The sequence below is a fragment of the Tympanuchus pallidicinctus genome, unplaced genomic scaffold, assembly GCF_026119805.1.
Source record: "Tympanuchus pallidicinctus isolate F22 unplaced genomic scaffold, pur_lepc_1.0 scaffold20, whole genome shotgun sequence".
Classification (NCBI taxonomy): Eukaryota; Metazoa; Chordata; class Aves; order Galliformes; family Phasianidae; genus Tympanuchus; species Tympanuchus pallidicinctus.
The window spans coordinates 6,172,230-6,192,330 of NW_026294722.1; the positions used below are offsets into that span (position 1 = coordinate 6,172,230).

At 47.9% G+C, this 20,101-nt stretch overlaps 2 protein-coding genes across 5 annotated transcripts; one reads left to right on the top strand and one right to left on the bottom strand.

Moving 5' to 3' along the window:
• The first annotated feature begins 360 nt into the window (after positions 1–360).
• PSMA7 (proteasome 20S subunit alpha 7) lies at positions 361–5,553 on the top strand. The gene is made up of 7 exons (XM_052683727.1): positions 361–520; positions 1,479–1,605; positions 2,578–2,702; positions 3,850–3,972; positions 4,298–4,417; positions 4,988–5,050; positions 5,314–5,553. Exons 1-7 carry the CDS (start codon positions 425–427, stop codon positions 5,404–5,406), a joined length of 747 nt encoding a protein of 248 aa, XP_052539687.1. The 5' UTR covers positions 361–424; the 3' UTR covers positions 5,407–5,553.
• Positions 5,554–7,110: 1,557 nt separating this feature from the next.
• Positions 7,111–19,857, bottom strand: LSM14B (LSM family member 14B). Of its 4 annotated transcripts, none has more exons than XM_052683723.1 (10): positions 19,574–19,855; positions 15,284–15,447; positions 14,829–14,964; positions 14,257–14,373; positions 12,283–12,453; positions 12,073–12,153; positions 10,878–11,048; positions 10,550–10,703; positions 8,810–8,989; positions 7,111–8,425 (listed from the first exon to the last, which is right to left on the bottom strand). In XM_052683723.1, exons 1-9 carry the CDS (start codon positions 19,692–19,694, stop codon positions 8,818–8,820), a joined length of 1,287 nt encoding a protein of 428 aa, XP_052539683.1. In that variant the 5' UTR covers positions 19,695–19,855; the 3' UTR covers positions 7,111–8,425; positions 8,810–8,817. The 4 variants fall into 4 exon arrangements, with proteins under 4 accessions (XP_052539683.1, XP_052539684.1, XP_052539685.1 ...); XM_052683724.1 differs by having other exon boundaries at positions 12,073–12,150; positions 19,574–19,851; XM_052683725.1 differs by lacking the exon at positions 14,257–14,373 and having other exon boundaries at positions 19,574–19,857.
• Between the last annotated feature and the right edge of the window lie 244 nt (positions 19,858–20,101).

Sequence of the window (20,101 nt, forward strand, 5' to 3'; positions counted from 1 at the left end):
AGCGGCACACGCCGCCCCGCGCCCGGGGCCGGTGCCGGCAGCTCGGGGCGGGGGGGCTGCGGGGCGGATTTGCGGGAGGGGAGGAGAGCGGCCGCCCGCCGCCCCGCGCCTCTCCCCGCCGCCGCACATGGTGCGTCCCTGCCGCCGGGTTTCCTGTCGCAGCCGAGCGGCATCTCCCTGCCTCCGCCGGCCGCCGCCAGGTGCGCCAACTGCGTAAGGGCGGCCGCCATCTACGCCGAGTGCGTCGAGCGCCGCGGCCGCCTTCGCCTACGCTCGTTGCGCAACGCCGGCTCCTCGCGCAAGGAGCGCGGAGCTTCGCGGCTGCAGCGTACGGAGTTGGCGCAGGGGGCGCCGTCGGCGTACTCCGGAAGCGGGCGGGGGATGAGTGTGCTGTTTTGAGGGAGGCGGCGCGCGGCCGGCAGCCATGAGCTACGACCGGGCCATCACCGTCTTCTCTCCGGACGGGCACCTCTTCCAGGTGGAGTACGCCCAGGAGGCGGTGAAGAAGGGCTCTACGGCGGTGAGTGAGGGGAGAAAGGCGGCTCCGGGTTCGCCGCGGGGCCGAGGCGGGCGCGGCAGGGAGGGAAGGCAGGCCCTGCGCACGTCGCGCCGCGGGGAGCCGCGCCGCCGCTTCGCCGGTGGCCCCGCGCGCACGGAGCGCCACGAGCCGGGCGGCGCCACGGGAGAGACGCGAAATCGGCGCTGCTGTCGGCGGAACCGCGCGGCCGGGCGGCGCTGCTGGGCGCTGTGCTGCGCTGTGCGGGTGTCCGGCGGACGGGAAAGAGGAGAGGCGAGTGGGAATGGCTTTGTGGCCGCTGCCTTCAGTGTTCGCGTTGCCCCGAGGTTCTGATGAACGAGGAGTTTTACCGCGTGGGGAATAACGGATCGCTTTCCAGGTGTTTCGGGAAGGAAACCGCCGGCCTTCGGCTGGGCGCGCGGCTGGCACTGCCCGCATCGGCTGCTGAGCGCCGATGGACGCAGCCGTCCGCGCCGCTGGAAGCGCGGAGCTCCTCGCAGCAGAGCTGCCCTGGCCCTGCAGCAGCGGGGCGGCCCTCGTAACGAGGCGCAGTGCCAGATAGCGTTGGGTTTTTTTACGGTACGGCGAGGGAGCGACCTGCGGCAGGCTGCCCCTGTGTTTGATGTGGCAGCTTTAGTGCTGCTCCTGCCGCAGTGGCTGCAGGAAAGTGCTGGTATTGGAGAACGCGGTTGTAGGAGGGTGGCAATATCTGCTGGGAGTCACACGGATTTAAATTGGTGAAAGCAGCTGATGAAACTGCGCTCAGGAACTGGATGCGATTTTTGTTACATCCGTCCTCTCCCGGGCTGTGGCAATAGGAAACAAAGTACTTCAAGCTGAAGTTTATAATGTTTGCTTTGCTGTTTTTTTTTCTCTCCAGGCCCTCATTCCAGTATTCTGCAACCTGTTTAGGGGACCTAAGTTAACTTTTTTTTTCCTCTTTTCTTTGAATGCATTGAAGGTTGGAGTCAGAGGGAAGGACATCGTTGTTCTCGGCGTGGAGAAGAAGTCTGTGGCAAAACTTCAGGATGAAAGAACTGTACGGAAGATCTGCGCCCTGGATGACAATGTCTGCATGGCTTTTGCAGGTGTGTGATCCCTGCAGAGTGTGGGGTTTGGTGCAGCAGTTGTTAGGCTGCCTTTGGGTAAGGTTATGGTTTCATAGGGCATGTATAACTGAGTGAGGGCTGTGGGGAAGGAGCATGTTTCCAGTTACTTCCACTTTTACAAATAGGTGTAGATAGGGCATATAGGAGAACCAGTGATTAAATGGGGATGAAATATTGGTTAGAACTCACAAGGTCCACTGAGTTTAACGTGAGGATGAAGACTGAGAAGTAACATTATCAACACAGATATGGAAATACAGTGTTCAACAATATGTGAGCTCGTGTGAACATGTGTACATTTCAGCAGTTATCTCCTGTCTGTAAGTAATTCTTTGTATCAGTATTCACAATGCTTTAAGAGGAGATCTGATTCGAGCAGGCAAAAATACTGATTTTTGAGATGTAGTGTGCCTTGCTTCCTCAGCTGGGCATTGTGATATGTGCAGGTGGGTTCACAAGCTTAAAGAATAGCTCTATAATGGAAACAAGGCTCCCAGCTGAAAATGGCATTGCTGGCCATTTTTTGTCAGCTAACGTCATGCTGCTGTAGTTCCATCAACTAGACAAGATTTATTGTGCAGATAAGCTGATTTATAGAGAGGGGTGTTGTCAAAAGAAATGCAGCCACCGTACGTGAGAATGGAAGCTCTGCCATTAGACTGAATGCTTCCAGTCTCTCAGGGGGATTCTGATTACCTGGTTCCAAATTGCATGTTATTTAACAGTCATGAAACCTGTAAACAAAACGTATGTAATTTTGATTCATTAGCTTATTTCTGTTGCCTTTTAAATGATGTCCTCGCTCAGCAAACCTGGGAAGGCGTGACCTCTTGTACGCTTTCCTTCCCTCACTGTTGGCACTGACCTTGTGAGCCTTTTGGAGCAAGACAAGCTGTCTGTGCTCGTGGTGTGAAGCACGAGTTGAGCACAGCGAATCCACTGTCATTGCAGGGCTCACAGCTGATGCCAGAATAGTTATAAACAGAGCTCGTGTGGAATGTCAGAGCCACAGACTCACCGTGGAGGATCCGGTCACCGTGGAATACATCACGCGTTACATCGCCAGCCTGAAGCAGGTGTGCTGTGTGGGGTCCTTCTGTCCATGCGTCCTGCTGTGCAGGAGCTGTGTGTGGTTCTGCTGGCAGAAAGCAACAGAACGCTGCTGGCTGTTGGAAATGAAAATGTGGTAATAGAACATGAGGATTGACCGCCAGCCTTCCTCAGAAGATGAAATCAGTCAGTGCCTGTAACAGCTGCGTGAGCACATTGGTGATGTTACCAGGGACGCTGCCCATCTGTGGCTTTAATTCATTCTCATCCTGGCTGTGATGCATTTCCTGTTCCGGTTTCCCTTCTAAGACACTGCAGGGAGAGATGAGAGGGCAGCAAATTAAGGCAGCACTTAATATATTTAGTTTGATATTCGTGAATGTAAGATTAACGACAGGGTCAAAATATGCCCAACTGCCTTCTGTGGTAAGATTGTTCATTTGCTGCTGGTGTATTGAACTAATTTTCAGCAGCTAGTGGGGATTAGCAAAAGTCTAATTTATTTATGACGTGCTAGCACAGTGATGATGACAATGGTGTGATGCTGGTGTTCATTACTAGCCTGTCAGAGCAGAATCTCACTTTGTTCCTTCACAGTAATCTCACATCTGTGTATTTCATTCTGGCACGCTTGCAATCTCTCTAAAAGTAGCAGCAGTAAATCTTGCAGCTCTGCTGTTGGGCCTCCATGCTTTTAGGGTCACTTGTGGTGAGTGATGTGCTGCAGCAGTGAGCAGAAGGGCTGTGGCACTGCCTTTCCTACAGCCGGCTGCCATCGCAGATGAAGCCTGCTTTGTCATTCATGGAATTGTTGCACATCGTTGCTGAAAGCTGGCTTTGTGCTCATCGTTGTGCTTGTGAAAGCACAGCGCCGCACCCGGGCATGCAGTCACTGTCAGCAGCTCCTGGCAGCCAGTCTCTTCCTGATAGTTACAGTGGTGCAGAAAACTTCAGTGGATGTTAGGAAAAGTGGCTGAAAAGTGAAGTAACCGCGTCAGCTGCTTGGCTTACGGCCTTTGGTAGGACACAGAATCCTGCCTTCTGTAGGTAGATGGGTGAGAAAGCCTCCTGAAAATATTTCTGATGCCTTTCCTGGTCGTAACATACAAATGTCTGCTTTCTGCTCTAACGACGGAGCTGCTTGTGAAATGCATGCCTGTTCCTTCTGAGCAGAGGTACACTCAGAGCAACGGTCGCAGGCCTTTTGGAATCTCTGCTCTGATCGTGGGATTTGACTTCGATGGAACCCCCCGGCTGTACCAGACCGACCCCTCTGGCACGTACCATGCTTGGAAGGTGAGCTGGTTCCGTCCTTCTGGAGGTGTAATGAAATATTTAAGAGTTACCATCTCCTTTAAGAGGGATGGATGTAGAAGGAGATGAACAAATCCATCTGCGTGGAATGGCAGTGTGCAGTTCAGCTCCACTTGGGAAATTTTACCATGTTTTCTTGTTTCCCAAGTACACAGGGGTGCCTGACTGCTGACTGCTTGAGCGGTGGGGGAAGTAATGCGTTCCATCTCCTGAAAAACACAGTGATCGCAGAAGGGTTTCAGATCATCTAACTGTACAGATCCCATTCGTTGCTAATTCCAAGCTTCTTCCACCCCATCCATTCCAGGCTAATGCCATTGGCAGAGGAGCTAAATCTGTACGTGAATTCCTGGAGAAAAACTACACTGACGAAGCCATTGAAACAGATGATCTGACTATTAAGCTTGTCATCAAGGCTCTTCTTGAGGTGAGTCTCCCTCAGGAGCTTTGTGTCACTCTTCACCTCGTGTTTGGATCAACTTCCTGATTGTGAGTACGCTGAAATCTTCACCCACGTGGCAGCAGAGCTTTACAAAAGGATCTCTGAAAAGTGCATTTGTTGTTTGCCGTAGGTGTGGGGTTATAAGGTTCAGAGTACTTCAGAGAACTGTGCCTGTAACTTACATGGAGGAAGTTAAACTGCAGTCCTCAGGGGAGGGAAAAAGACTTCAGTTGTTGCAATTAATATAAATGAACCAAAATGCACTAAACTCCACGTGCGGTATGCTTTGTCTTTGTGCTGAAATTTGAGGTGAGGAAAGCTTAAATCAAAATTCAGATGGTGGAAATGTGATGGTTTTAAGTTAAGCATCAACTGGCTGCATTGATGCCAAAAGGAATGCCTCCTTTTTGGGGATGGGTTTTCCTACTGCTGGGATAGAGGGCTTGGAGCTAAAGAAGTGCTCCTTTTCCACAGCTGTTTTTCCTAAAAGGTCTGAAAGAGAGGTGTTCAAATTGTTTACTGGACCCACTCCTAATGGTGTTACCTTCTGTTCAGGTTGTGCAGTCTGGGGGGAAGAACATCGAGCTGGCTGTGATGAGAAGAGATCAGCCCCTGAAGGTAAAGGCTGCTTTGGCTTTTCTCCCTTTGCAGCCAGTTTCTCTGATAGCACTGTTGTACATCAGCCCTAACTTCCACTCCTCATCTCCCATTCTGCACTGGCAAATATTTGTTTAACAGTAGCAGCCAAGGCACGTTGTGTCTGCACAGTGTGCCTGTGTCTCTGGAAATAGCTGTTCACTTTCCTGCCGTGTCAGAGCTACTCAAGAGACTTTTATCTTCTTTAAGTGGCATCTTAGAGGTTGCTGTTTTCCTTTCTTTAGATTCTAAGCCCTGAAGAAATTGAGAAGTATGTTGCTGAAATTGAAAAAGAAAAGGAAGAGAATGAAAAGAAAAAACAGAAGAAGACATCATGATGAACCAAATTCGGCGCCTGCTTAGCTGCTTCTTTTTAACTGAAGCAAAGGGTTGCTCTGTATAGACAAGATGTCGGCATTCCGTTTATTCATACTGTGCCCCTCTGGAGACCTACAATAAACCTACTGATTTTTTTTAAGCTCTTATTTTAGAAAGATCCCTGTGTTCCTGATATTTTAATCACTAAAGATGACTTGATCAGCTACACCATGCAGTAGTGACCCATTAAAGGATGAAGACTGGTTGCGTTTTTCTTCCTGGCAGCTTTCTTGGTGAACAGTCTCCATTGTCGCTTACTTTCTTGCTGTTGAAGCGGATGTCTCAGCAAAAACAACTGCTTTCAATGAGTTACATTTTCTCTGTCCCTTATCACTGTTTTCAAATGTAAATGGCCAGGGCCCAGATGTAAAACAAAACACTTTTCAGCCCCAGTTGTGGTGCGTTTTATAGCAGATTTGGGGCTGCAGGGGTTTGGGAAATGAGCACGAGAACTGTTTTGAAGGCACATCATAAGCGACTGAGGAGGTGCTTGAATTGCTACCTGCAGGTCATTGCATGATTGTCAGTTGAGAATAAAGCAGTGGTGTGATTGCCCACTAGGGGCTTTATAGACCAGTGACTGCCTCATATGAACTGCAGGCATGCTAAAACAATGATAGAGGTCTACTCCAGCTTATCCTTTTGTATTTAACCTCCTCCATCTCCCTCCATACACCCTACCCCAGGTTCTGGTCAGACCTGCCTACTCTCACAGCTGTCTCTTTGCCCAGTTCTCTTGGCAGAGGTAGATCACATTCTGTAAGTGATGGAGGCCTACCTCTGCACACCAAAGTCATTGCTGTGTGCATTCTATTCACCGAACAATAACTTGTATAAAATGAAAGCCCTGGGCAGGTGGCTGTGTACCCAGACAGCAAGTTTTACTTTCAATAGCCAGCTGCAGCCTGAGGCAGCTCCAAGTAGCCTGGCCTCATGCAAGCATGGGGGTAAAGCTTTTGGGGAAGGAAGGGAGTTGTGCCTTCCCTGCTGTTGTTTCCTGTTGACAGCTCTTCCCTACAAGGGCAGTGATCCAGGTACAGTACTGCACATGGAGGCTGTGGTGTATTTGCCCAACATGCCTGACACTGAATCTAGAAGAAAGAGAACTGGTGCCTTAATAATAAAGAGGAGTGGTATTGAGCTTGGTGTTGATTTCTCACTTCACCACAGCCACACAGAAGCTGTAGAGGCGCTCACTGCTCCAGCAGTTGACAGGCAATGCAATTCCACCTTCATGCTGTAGTGCCATAGAAGCTGTTTTGCCATTGGAGAAAGGAGTCACCTAGGGCTGCTGCAAGCCCTGCTGTTAGCACACACTACTTGCTGGTAAAAGACCAGCTCCTAAAAGCATCTGTGGCCACCAAACAGACATACTGCCACCCAGAACAAACTGGTAAAGCTGTGAGCTCTGCTGGCTGTGAGCTCTGGGTGCTGTGAACAGCAACACTCCTTCAGTTGGATACTCAGACTTCCCCTGAGGGAGCACAGGGTGACAGGAACGATGCAGCAGCTGTAGCAGAGCCTTCAGCAGCCTTCTTAAACACTGTGTGCCTCCTTCCAGGCCAGCTCAGTTTCCTCTTAGATTTCAGCCTTGCTTGGGGCTCCAACAAGTTGCATGGACAGATGCTGCCAAGCTGCACGCAGAACAAAATAGCAGGAAAACATCAAACATTTACATGTTTATTATAATTACAATTTACATTACTCCAAAGAGCAGCCCCACTGCTATGCTCTAATTCTTAGCAATAAAGTCCTACAAAAATAAATCCAAGCTTTTACAGTAACCTAAGTCAATGCATAACTAAAAAATTCTAGCTATGTACGGGGTTCAGTCATCAAGGTGCTTTTTCAACAGAATTCCCTACCAACAGAAAAGGGACACATGCTTATAGCAATTTAACCCACTTATTCATGCAAACAAATGTAACCCCTTCCCCCCCAGCCCCTCTCCCCACATACAGATTTTAAAAACAAAAGAAAAACTAAACTATTTACAGTATGGGGGTACAGAGGAAAAATTAAACATGCCCATCTGTTAAGCTTCATTATATGGACTCCCCATTCCTAGTTTAATGAAAACATTCCATAGTGTTCCACCACAGTCTACTAGTGTACAGAGAACTGTTTGCATTTAGCACTATACGAACAAGGTACAAAGCAAGGCAAGAAGCCGGCGCTCCGGGCTCCTTGCCAGGCAGCCAGTTGCTGCCAGGGCTCTGCACTGCGAGCACACAAGCAGCAGCGCCTGCTGCCCGTCCTGCTGGGGCACAGCACTCTGCATCCATCCCCCCTGACCCCGCAGAATTCCGAGCCGTGGAGGAGTGCCCAGCACCCTTCAACTCGAGGGAGGCACAGCTCTGCAGAGCCTGCAGTACCTCCACACCAGTACTGGCTAACAAACAGTCGTACAGTCGTTTCACACCACTACATGAGCAACAATCCAGTATTCCCAAGTGACAATACACGTAACTCCTCGGCACCAGGAGTCCATTCTTTCAGATACCAAGTGCTACTCCACACACGCTGCTGAGTACAGCAAGACCAGCAGCACCAAAGAATCCATTTGGTTACTCAGAACAAACAAGTTAGCTGGTTTATTTCAAGTGAGCTTTGGTTCCATGTTAAAATACCATGATTTAACTTCTTCAGGGTTCAGAAAAGGAGTCTGACTTTATGCTTAGACTACAGCAGCCTTTGAGAGACCCGAAAGAAGAACCATGTAAGTTAATCTGCACTTAAAAAAACAAAAACAAACGAAAAGACACCCTGAAGAAGGTACCCCTGAACACATTCCCTCTTCCAAAGAATATTCCAGCTGACTGTTGCTGGTCCAAAGTAAGTCCAGAATATAAGCAGTAGTACATGAAGTTCTGTCATTTGAGCTGAGACGGTAAACAATATGAACCATTTTCCCACATTAGTGCAGCAGTCAGTTGTTTTCTATGTACATTTTCGTCCTCTCAGGAGAGATGTTAGAACCTACACAGGAAAAAGGTAGAATTAGATTTGATATCCGGAGGATTGCTCCAAGAAAAAGCAGAAGTTCATGCCTACGTATCAATTAAAATGTTCAGCTAGAGAGTCTCAGCTGAAACAAACAGGTCTTGGTTTTTGCAGAGGTGAGCCCCAGGAGCCAATAGATCAATCAACGTGCTAGAACTGCTTGTATTTCCTTCCATCACTTAGAAAGATGGATGAACAGTTAAGAGATGATAAAGAACTACTTTTCATTTACCTGCAGGACTGGAGAGCAAGAGGAGGTTGCACAGAAAGCTCAGGTAAGGGATAAGAAGGGATAAGATAAGGGATGCTCTGGTTAGGGAGAGCAGCTATTAACAGCTAAAGAAAGAAAAGGCAGTTTACCTGTGAAGTTACACTCTGCCAGTACCAGCTCTGTGAGTGGTTTGGCTCCTCCTTGCTGCTCCGCTGCCCCTTCCACCTCGAAACCCACCACGAAAGCTGCGGCCACGAAGGAACCGCCCCGACACTCCGAACGTCTCAGTATTGAGTTTCCTCTCTTCAGCCCACGTGGTGCGTCTAGAACTGAACGGGACTGCGTTCAGATTTAATACAGACATTCAATAACCCCGACTCACTCAGCCAGGAAGCCTCAAGAACCCCTTTTTCCTGACTACCACTACAACAAGAACTGCCGCAGCATGAAAACACAAATTCAGTTCCTCTGCTAAACGTGGGCTTTTTGGAAGTGACAGCTGTTGGCTTTTACATGCTACTTCCAGACCAGAGAACTGTGGAAAGACTTAAAATACAATCGCGTGAGGACTCGGTAGCATCTCACACCCAGTCTTGTTTTCTTGGCAAACACAAACTTGAATCCCATGAAGCCTCTCTGGACTCCTAGGAAGGCAGCCCTGTCACAGCTGAGGTTCAGTTACTGGAACAGCTCCAGAGCACCAGTCCCAATTCCTACCCAGAACCTGCCTACCCAAAAACTGCCTTATGGTAAACACTTGGAAGAAAGCTTTGCTAAAAGGAAGTAGAAACACCACGGGAATTTTACATGCTGACATTAAAGGGAAGTTTAACTTATCAGGCTGCTCATGCCACCAAAAGACAGCAGCAGCAGATGAAGCCTCTCATTAATATTTGCAGTACTTAATTTGATGCTTCTACAGACAGACCTGCCCAAACTCCAGGCTTAGCTTGCTCCTGTCTGCAAGTTGCACCATCTTCAGCACAGCATGATTCTGTTGCCTCCTCCCAAAAATGTGATTTTAAAGACTTTATTCTATGGGTTCAAAGTCAGGACTAGGAAACAGAATGGGATGCATTAAATACAGCACAGCCAGCCAGCAGAGGTGATTCCCCCACTGTATTCAGCATTGGTACGGCCTCACTTTAAATATTATTGGCAACTATGGGCTCCACAATATAAAAACATTAAGATACTTGAATGCACCCAAGGGACAAAGCTGGTAAAAGGGCCAAAGCACACATCCCATGAGGAACAGCTGAGGCCCTGCTTGTCTAGTTTGCAGCCAAGGAGACCAAGTAACCCCACTGCTCTCCATAACTTCCTGGGGAGGGAAAATAAGAGAGCACAGAGACTCTCTTCCTCACAATCAATGACAGGAGACATGGGAACAGCATACACGCATGCCAGGCAAGACTTCTATAGATACTGTCTTCACCAGAAAGGTGGTCAAGCACTGAAACAAGCTTCCTAGTGAGCTGGTTGATCTCCATGTCAGTCAGGGTTCAGGAGCCATTTGAACAGTGCCCTTACCAACATGCCTCATCTCCTTGGTAGCCCTGAAGTTTAGGCAGTTGCACACTTATCTTTGTGCCTCCTTCCACATCAACTATGCTATCTGATAATTAGTGATCTGTGTATCCTAGTTGAGGGAAATGTATGAGTGCAACTGAACTTACTGCTATTTGTTTGGTCTCTGCACAAAGCTTGGTAACGTCATCAGTGATGCATCAATTGTGTGACAACACTCCCTTCTAAAACCTGTTTTGATTTCATCATATTTTCTTCTTGCATTTTGAGACTTCTAGAAAGTTGCACCATGTTACACATCTAGGATTATGGCTAAGGCAGCAACAAAAAAAAAAAAGCAAGCTTAAAGAAATACTCACCTAGACTTCAGTTCTGAGGAGATGTTGTCAAAGAAAGACTTGGATTTATCGTAGTAGCAGTTGGGTCCCAGAAGGTCCTCCTCTGCACTGCCATCATTGTTTTGAGTTGCCACTCCAGGGTCCCCTTTCTCTTCCTCTGTCTCTGCTTTGTCATCTGAAGATAATACAATGCATTACACTTCTTTGAGGCATACTGAAGACCCATCTGTTCCCTTGGTCCTTCAAACAAAATCTGAGATGCTGCCACACGTAATGATGCAGTTTCTCAGAATGAGTTTTCTATGCAAGGCTTACTACTCAGCATCTCGTATTTAAAGAAGCTACAAACCTTTAAAGTTTAGTTTCTTCTTGAATTCTTTATCAAGCTCCTCTCTGTTGAATTGTGCATTTGCACTTTCGAAGTCGAAGTCACCTTCAAACTTTATTGTATTTTCCTTCACAGCAGTTGGTCTGTTTTGTCCTCTAGAACGATTCCTGGTTCTCCTGTTTCCCCTGTTTCCTGAAAGCAGGAGAGTTGAAACACTTGGTAATGTTAAATTAAGGGAAGTTAAATGACTTCCTCAAGACCAGAGAAAACCAGGACTAGAACTCAGAATCTTGGCTTCCAGTCCCACGGTTAGGTCACGCCTCTTTGAAAGTAACTTCTGAAGGGCTACAGGAGACACATTACAGCAACATTTTAACTGCCTGGAAAGCATTCCTGCTGTCAGCCTTACCACTAAAACACATCCAGCTTTTCTTCCAGTTGGAAAAGAAAAAATAAGAGCAGCACCTCAAGTAAAGTTGAGGGAAAGGTACAGGGGCTATGAACTCTATTTGCTACTCATCTGCTAACATGTTACTATAACTGGTCCACAAACCTGTCCTGATTGAGATGAACAGATCATTGGTTTTGGAAAACCTACCTAAGACTCACCTGCCCACAAAGGGACACATACTTAATTGTAAAGCAGAAACCACATAAAGAAACTATCAGCTTCTTTTTGGAAAGAAAAACACCAAACTTGCAGCCTCCCTTCCACAGTGCTGCCTTCAAACTAGTTTGAAAACTGATCTCAACTTCTGCTTCCTGCCTTTTCTCACTTTGTTTGGGCAAGGATCTCTAGTTGAACTTGGTTTCACTTTGCTTTGACCTATGCTTAACTAGTCATCTCAACATAAAAGCTTTATTCTAGAGAAGCAATGACTCCATAGTTCTTTTAATTTGAAAGAACACCAGATATCTTAAGCAGGCTGCCCTTCCCAATAAGACGACACAACAGGTTTCAGAGCAATCCAGTTATTGCTGTCAGTTTTAAAAAACAAAACAAAACAATTTATCTCCAGCACCCAGAGGGCACCAGCATTTTGGTGGTTCTGTATTTCTGTGGCTCCAGAGCTTACTGTGTTGGGGGACCATCCCTACCCGGCCAAAGACTACGAAGCCTTTCTTTGGTCTTAGCCTTCTGTCCAACAACGCTTCACTGACGCAGCAGTATTTGCCTTTACAAACCCAGACAAGTGTCTGTGTCAGAATAGCCTACCTGATCTTCTCCTCTGGGGCCTTCTGTTCTCATCATTCACCTGCCCTTGGGTCTGTACAGGCGTTGCCGGAACTGTATCTACAGAACAAGAAAGAAACTTCAAGGCACACAAGAACAAGAGCAAAGCAGTCTGGCCTTGCTATGAACCTCTGAACGCCACTTGAGAACAGCACTGTACAGCAGTCCATACACACTGTAGTCCATACACACCAGCTGTCTTGGTGCTGCTCTGTGGAACCTGCCGGCCGTTGCGTTGCACCCCGGGAGTTACTTTCACTGGGAGCGGCTTCTGTGAATGGATGCTGTCCACAGGGCCGGTCTGGACAGCCTGCTCTACCATGGGGCTCTTGCGGACAGGGTGAACGGAAGGGAAGCCAGCACCTGGAAAGAACTGCAATGACTGAGTGCTCCTCAGAAAGCACCCAGCGTTATTCAAGCCCTGCCCACTTCTACGGAGCAAACATCAACCAGTTACTCAAAACCTTGGTTGTTTATCGTTACGAGCTACGTTTAAGTGGCACGTAGGGAAAGCACTACTGCCAGAGTTCTCAGCTCACAAATCCAGAGCCTTACATCAGAAAAACTACCCGTTTATTTCTTAAATCAAATCAGACACTTCAGACAAACAAGCCAGGTCACTCTCCTATAGAGAGCTGATAAGAAAATCAAATTTCTAGCTGCCTCTCTGGTTATGGATTGTACTTTACATTAATCTGAAGCAAAACGTGACCATTCTGAAGTTGCTCCAGAAGGCTTCCCCACTTTGTCTAAAAAAAAAGTTTGCTGCTAAAGCCTCATCACCTCAGCTATGTGTCCCATTTTGTAAGCCATTTTTAGAAGCCCTTTGATTACTTGAAGTACTGTCATTGCTTATTGTTAGCTTTCAGACAAAGAAAACCTGAAACCAGACCAGATCTCAAAGTTACCCTTTTAAATTCCTTCTTGGTCAAGGCCAAAGTGTTACCCAAGACTTCTGTTGCTCTTCCATCCAGGCTTATTTATTCACACTACAAAACACGTAAATACTTTTCATGGTTTGGTATACCTTACACCATTTATTTTAGAAAGTGACAGTCTTCAGTACTCAGAAGAAATACTGCATTCTAGATTTAATTAGAAGTTTTGGAGCTACAGGCTTTTGTAGTTATGCATAAGAACTGCTTGGAAGCAAACTTGAACTGAATACACTTAAAGAGCAAGAAAAGTGAAAAAGCTGAAGGGTACACACAAACCAAGCCACTGACACTTCTGGGTCACCCAAGTCCACCTGAGATAAACCCAGTAGGTAACATCATGCAGGTTCCCAGTTATGCACACCTGGAAAACTTGCAAGGAGGACAGACACAGCCTAAGGATTATTCAGTAGCACAAAGCCGCTGCGCAAGTTCAACAAAAGTTTCAAAGCTCAGTACGAAAATTGAGAAAGCACATACAGACAGATGGCCAAACAGAAAGCGGGAAGTTTCATGCCAACACAACCATACATGCTAATTTAAAAACAGATTTAACTAATTACCATGTTTAAATGCAGGCTGCACCTGGTCTCTCTGCTCTGAAGATGGGTCAGGCTAGTTATCTCTACTCAAACTCCTTCAAAAGTTCTTAAGCACAGAAGCAAGCACCCAGAACTACGTTACCTCTGCTTACCACAACTAAAATTGCTCACTGTTAGTTATGCCTCACTAGCTGGCAATCTTTATAAGGTACATTGCCCCATTATGCATGAAACATATCCTGAAGTTTCCTAAATTACAGGAATACTCCTGAATTTTCTACCTGCCTGTTTATTTTTGAGTAGTAAGGCCACCCATGATTTAAGCAGTGTGCTTGGCTTTCTAGGAAAGGCCCATTAATTCCCTGCCTAATGCCTAAGCTAACACATACTCCTAGGGAGGATGCAGCACGACATCCCTAAATCTCACCCCTCTCCTGATACTTACACAGGAGGACCCACATTCTTTCAGGATTCTTTACTTTTTCCATTCTCCTGTCTCTCTAATTGATACTTCTAGAGCAGGAGGAAGTAATGCTTCATGTGATGAAAAGCAACAACAGCCAAGAACAAACTCATTTCACTAGCATTACCCATGTAAGTACTATCATTCTAGGAGGGGGTTAACAAGAACATATTTTCAAATGCCATGCAGTTCTTCCAAATATTTGGAGTCCTCAAACTGCTGTTACCCTTGGAAGAGAGCTGATGGGGCTCTGAAGACATGTCAGGCTCTGAAACAGGTTGTGGAGACGGAGAAGAACTAGGACTGGAAGCAGCTGCTGATGCTGGAGGGCTTACCAATTTCTCTAAAGAGATAGAGGGAAGAAGAGAAAGCAAAAAGATATATGGATAAGATACAAGGTTGTGTAACATCTGGAGGACTTGGAAAGAGATACAAGAATCTCTAGAACAGCTTTAGAGCAGCTTATTTAGTTCTCTTTTGGAACACAAGCTCTTTTCACACACGGGTTGTGCATGTGAGCTATGTCAGACCAGAAATGAACTGACCTCAACTGTTTGTTATTCGTATTACTTTCAGAGAGAAGCTTCAGCTCTTTAGTTTCTTTCTTGGGTACATGTGCATAAGTGAAAGATGGGCCTCCTTGCTATAAGAACATTGCAAAGTTTTTAACTACTTATTCACTGCTTCTTGCAGCCTGACATTCAGTATGGAACTCATTATCAGTTACTGCTATGTGGCTCCAGTGTAGCTGCATACAAAGACTGTACCTTTATTCTAGCAAAGAAAGCTTTTACTTACCTAAACCTAATGAAGCTGCATACTGCTGGCTAAGTAAAGAGCTGGCAGCAAGTTGGCTGTAAGGTGGCATACCTCTAAACGGGCTGTAAGGCACATGTGGCTGAAAGGATGACGTAGAGGCAGAGCCCAGTGAAGACTGTAACAAGACAAAGCACATTTCCATCTACAGCATCCAGAAGTCACCTTGCTTCGGCAGCGATTCTCTACTTCAAGTACAGCACTGTTACCCCTCAAACAAACACTGCAGACCTCCCCTGCATTCTCAGCTGCTACACTAGCTGCAGTTCTGTTGACTGAAGCCTTACTACCATTATTTTAAACACGGCAATGCAACTCAGAACGCTCCCAAAAATCTGAAGATTCCTGGAGACAATGACTCCGTTTTTATACTTTGATACCAAACGCAGCCTTTTATCAGTGTTCCACCACATCTATTACACTGCAGGCTAACTTACCTGAACAATGGCAGGATCCTGTGGCAGGGTATGCTGAGCTTTCGGAGGTTCACAGACAGTGATGTCTTTGATGTCACTTCCTCGAAAAATAATGTACTCATAGATCTCTTCCCTTGGAGGAGCAGGTCTGTCTGTGGGCCGGTCTTCGGTACCAAAGGATCGCACTTCAGCATTGGAGAGATTGCTGTTAGTTCAGCATTATCTTTGCAACGTTATACAAGTTAAGACTTACAAAATTAGGAAGTACTCCTACAACGCCTGCCAAAAGTAACAAAAAAGTAGGTTACCTTTCAAGTCCCAGCCCCCCATATCCCACACATCTGTTCCCAAAGACCAAATCTTCTAGCAGCCTGCATAAATGGAAGGTCAGGATGATACACCAGTTGGAATGAAGTAGTCCACTGCAAAACTGAGGACTTGCCCACACTGCTATACTGCCATAGTCAGCGCTTCTGCCCAGATCCTGTCCCATATATACATCCAACTTGAGACAACTGCCACCACAACAGACCACGAGGGAGGCCTCTGAAGCAGCAGGGAAAAGTTCCTCAGTGGCTTTAGAGCTCAAATCCATACCTTTGTTTTCCTACTTATTAATAGCAAATTGTCTATCTGCATAAGAGCTTCCCATTTAAATTCTCTCTATGCCAATGGTTTCATATTTAGAAAGCTTTAAGTGATTATTCTAAACCTTAGTGCCTACTGAAGCTTCACCGAGTCTCAGCTATCAGAGCACTTGTGCAGGTACTACCAGAATGACGTTCTACTTTGCAGTGGGAAAGAAGGCTGTAATTGACTGCGTGCCTACCAGGGAGGAGCATAAATTAACTCAATCCATTAAACAGGAGGAGGTCAGATTCAGACTTTCTACTTTGTTAGTGTAGGAAAACAAGTGGCAGTCACACCAAAAACCAGAGTATGAAACAGACTAGAGAACGTGCACAACCAACATGTATAGAGACTTCCTTCTACACTTTACAGAAGTCTATCAAGTCTGCTAGCATAGTTCTCTGCCTTTATGAAGCTTTGCCAGTTCAGATAAGCACCAGCACATATTAGCTTGATATATGCTTTTTGGCAGTGGAAGAGCTCCAGACTGGAGTTGCATCAGCCAGTTCCAACAGGTTACCAGAGAAGCATTCAAACTTTGAGCCAGGACACACTGAGTTTGACAGTACCTTTACAGACTCCATCCTGAACAGCCCCTTTACAAAGACCTGCTGTACCACAGCCTGCAGTCCTGTGCCAGCCAGCTGCAGCTCCCACTTCAGAGCAGGAAAGATAAGTGCAAACGGCCTTGTCAGGTGGATGATAAAGGACAGGGAGGCACTGCAGCTCCCCCAGATAAAGGGTAGCAAGAATTGGATCAACTCAACCCCACTGCTTAGCATTCCCAGCATCCTGCAGGCATACTGAACTTATCATGGGTGCTGATGCTTTGTAGGTGGAATACTCATCAGAAGCAGTCCTCACATGAGGAGCTGCCTTCAGGTGGTTTCCCTAAAAGCAGCAGCTAATGCTGCAAGCAATCTTCAGGTTCCATCTGTTCCACGTGGAGATGAGCTTACAAGGAGCATTAGCTCAGTGTACAGCAGGTCAATGCCAAACTGTCCCATTTCACCGTTGCTCTTTGGCACCTCAGCTCATACCTAACTGGTGCAAGTACAAACTGTCAGTTGCTTCCCTCAAACACAGCCTTCCATTAGTAACTATGGTATAAAAACCTCTAAGTTATTTTAGCTCTCCAGCTGCTGTTTGATCGTATTACAGCTGCAACCCAGTCAACTAGAAGCAGATTATCAACTGAAAGCGATACTCACAGACTTTTAGACACGAACCATACCACTGATATTCCTGTTCAAGATTAGCTTATTACAGCATACAGCTCATGGCAGCATATGCTAAAGCTACCCAAGAGCTCCTGCAGAATCCCACAGCTAGCTCAAAACACGACCTCTCTCAGCACCAGGATCAGCCTGCTGGCTTCCAGTTATAGAAACACATGAGCTGTAAAGTCCAGAGCTGTTCAGGCAGCCTTTTAGTTGCCTGGTCCCAAGGTCTGTAACTAGAAGGGTAGAAAAATGATGTCCTTATTGTAGACAAAACAGCAGCGATGGCATTTGTGAGGCCTCCAGGAGTGGAGCACACCCACTCCCTGTATCTGAAGTGTTTAATGATTTCTGGCACAGCACAAAGCACAGCCTGGAGTTTCTGTGGAGGTCTGAAGGGCTGTCTCCCATGAAGACTTACAGTGACTATTGTTTACAGACGAACAGGAAATCAATCCCACGCTGTGCCACAGCTAGTGTTTTACAACAGCCTGCATTCACACGCAGGACTCTGTGGAGCTCAACCACTGAAGGGTCAGGAGGCATAAGAGGAGTGGATGTCTGGAAAACAACTCTTACACAGATATTTCCTGCCTAAAATCTAGGGTTCCTTCAGACTTGTGCAGAACAGGGAGTAAGGTAGTGGTGCTCGCTAAGAACAGGAGGGTAATTGTGTATTGCATTATGGCCATTGCTCTTAAGTGAAGCTTAGCATCTAACAAAACAGCTGTCCTGCAGCACTTAGGCACGTGGAATGATATCCAAGGAGCTGAGTTGCTGCACATGTCAAGATTTCACAGGAATAGCATACAAATCAATTGAAGTTTGCCTGCTCTGAATAACAGTCTGAACCAGATTCCTTCCCCCAAAGTCCCTTTCAACCCAAGTTATCCTTCATGCTATTAGGATGACAAAAAAAAAATAATCACAAGAGCAATACATACAGTGTATCCTAAGGTCTTCTGAACCTATTGGCATTTGGGGCCTGGCAATTTACTTATCTAAACAGTGTTGACTATACATCAACAGTTCAGGGCTCCCAACCCCACGTTTCCAACTGCTGCTCACTGTGTCGAGGCGGCTGTCACAGCTAAGTTCATAATACTGACACTAATCTTGATACAAAGTCTCTGATTTTAAAAAGCCCCCTGAGCTACAACCAGCCTTCGCGCTGTGAAGTTTAAAGCAGCACTTTTAAATGGGAAAAAAAAAAAAAAGCATTTTTCCACGCACTGTAACTACTTCTTAAAACTCCAGTTCTTCACAGGTAAACATTAAAAGACCAATAAATACAAGTGTTGCCAGAGATATTATACCAGGCACGTACTTCCCCACACCATCAAGCATTTTAATCACATATACCTTTAAAACACAGCACTTCAGCTCTGCAGCAGTGTTACAAGGAAGCCAGAGCCATGTGTGAAACCAGCTCTGCTTTCTGCTGAAGGCCTTGCGATGCATGCAGCAAAGGGATTGCATCCTTCCCACAGGCTGGTGCTTCATGTCTGGAGACAGCTGCTTTTAGAGCCTTGGACAGGTTAATTCGTGGAAATTTGAGATAACACCCATTTTAAGCTTTAGAACCAACACCAATAGGTGTCAAATGTTCGCATCCAGTATTATGCCAATATCGTGACACTGAAATTTCAGGTCGCGGCATAGGCTGCCTAAAGTAAGCTGAGAAGAAGGCAATAATTCTAGCAGACAGACTTGAGAGACAAAAGATACTTGGCTTCTGAACGATCCTGATGGGCTGTCGAAGGCTACCATGAAGGTTTGAACTCACAGAACAGAGAAAGACAAAGCTCGGGGAAAGGAACAACAGACATTAGCTGGAACAGCCAATCTGTGCAGCAAAAGCAGTATAAAAACAAGACCTTGCCTGAGAGACTAAACAAGATAGAGCAGGCTTTTCCGATAGCAAACACAGGAGCTCCCAGCACAGGTGGCCATCGATTCCAAACCACACCAGCCAACCAGACGCACATCGCCGTTCCTGCCGGGGAGCGGAGCGGCGCCGGGTGCGAAGCTTCGCGCCCACGTGCGGGCATCGCGCCTCGCAGCGCGGATATCGATCCGGGCACGAACAAAGGCGGCCGCCGCGGCTCTGCCGTAACCCGCCGGGCCCCGCGCTGGGAAAAGCAGCCCGAGCAACGATACACCGCGTTCATTTTCCGACGTGAGCGCCGAGAGCCGGAACGGCCACGGCACGGCTGCTTTCCCAGCGAAGAGGGGAACCTCAGGCGGACGGCGGATCTCCTCGCGGGGAACCCCCGCCCGCCCGCGCGGCCTCCAGTGCTGACTCACCGGCAGCTCGCGCCGCTGGAGGCGAGCCGCTCCCGCCCCCGGCTCCGCGCAGCCCGCCCCGGCCGCGGCCCGCAGGAGCGCCCGGCCGCATTGTTCGGCCCCGCGCCCCCCCCGCTCCGCCTCGCCGCTCCCCTCGGGCCCGGGCCGCGCTCACCCTTCGCCAAGGCCACGGTGGAGTTCTCAGTGTCGATGGTGTAAAGGATGCCCTCATAGCGGATCTGAGCCTTGGAGATGAGGCTGATCTTGCTGCCGATATACGGGGTCCCCGAGCTCATGGCGGCGCTCCGAGGGGCCGCGGCCGCGCGGGTGGCTGCAGCGCCCGCCCACGCACACTGCGGAGACGGGAGCCCCGCCGCGCGCGCCTTAAGCAGGGCGGAGGGAGACGGGCGGCGGGGGGCGCGGAGCGGGGGCGTGCTGCGGGAGCGCCGCGCATGCGCGATTACCGCCCGCTATTGACCAGACGGGAGACGGGGTCAGACGCGAAGGGTGCGGGGAGGAGAGGAGAGGGAGCGGGGGGAGGAGGGGGGAAACCCGGGGCCCGCGTCACGTGACGGGGGCTGCCACGTGCGCGCGGGCGGGGCGGTAGGGGTGGGGCGACGCGAGGCGAGAGCTCGCGGCCTTCCCGCCGCGGCCGAGTGTGGTGGGGCGGAGCCGTGCGGTGACGGGGCCGAGCCGGGAGGGT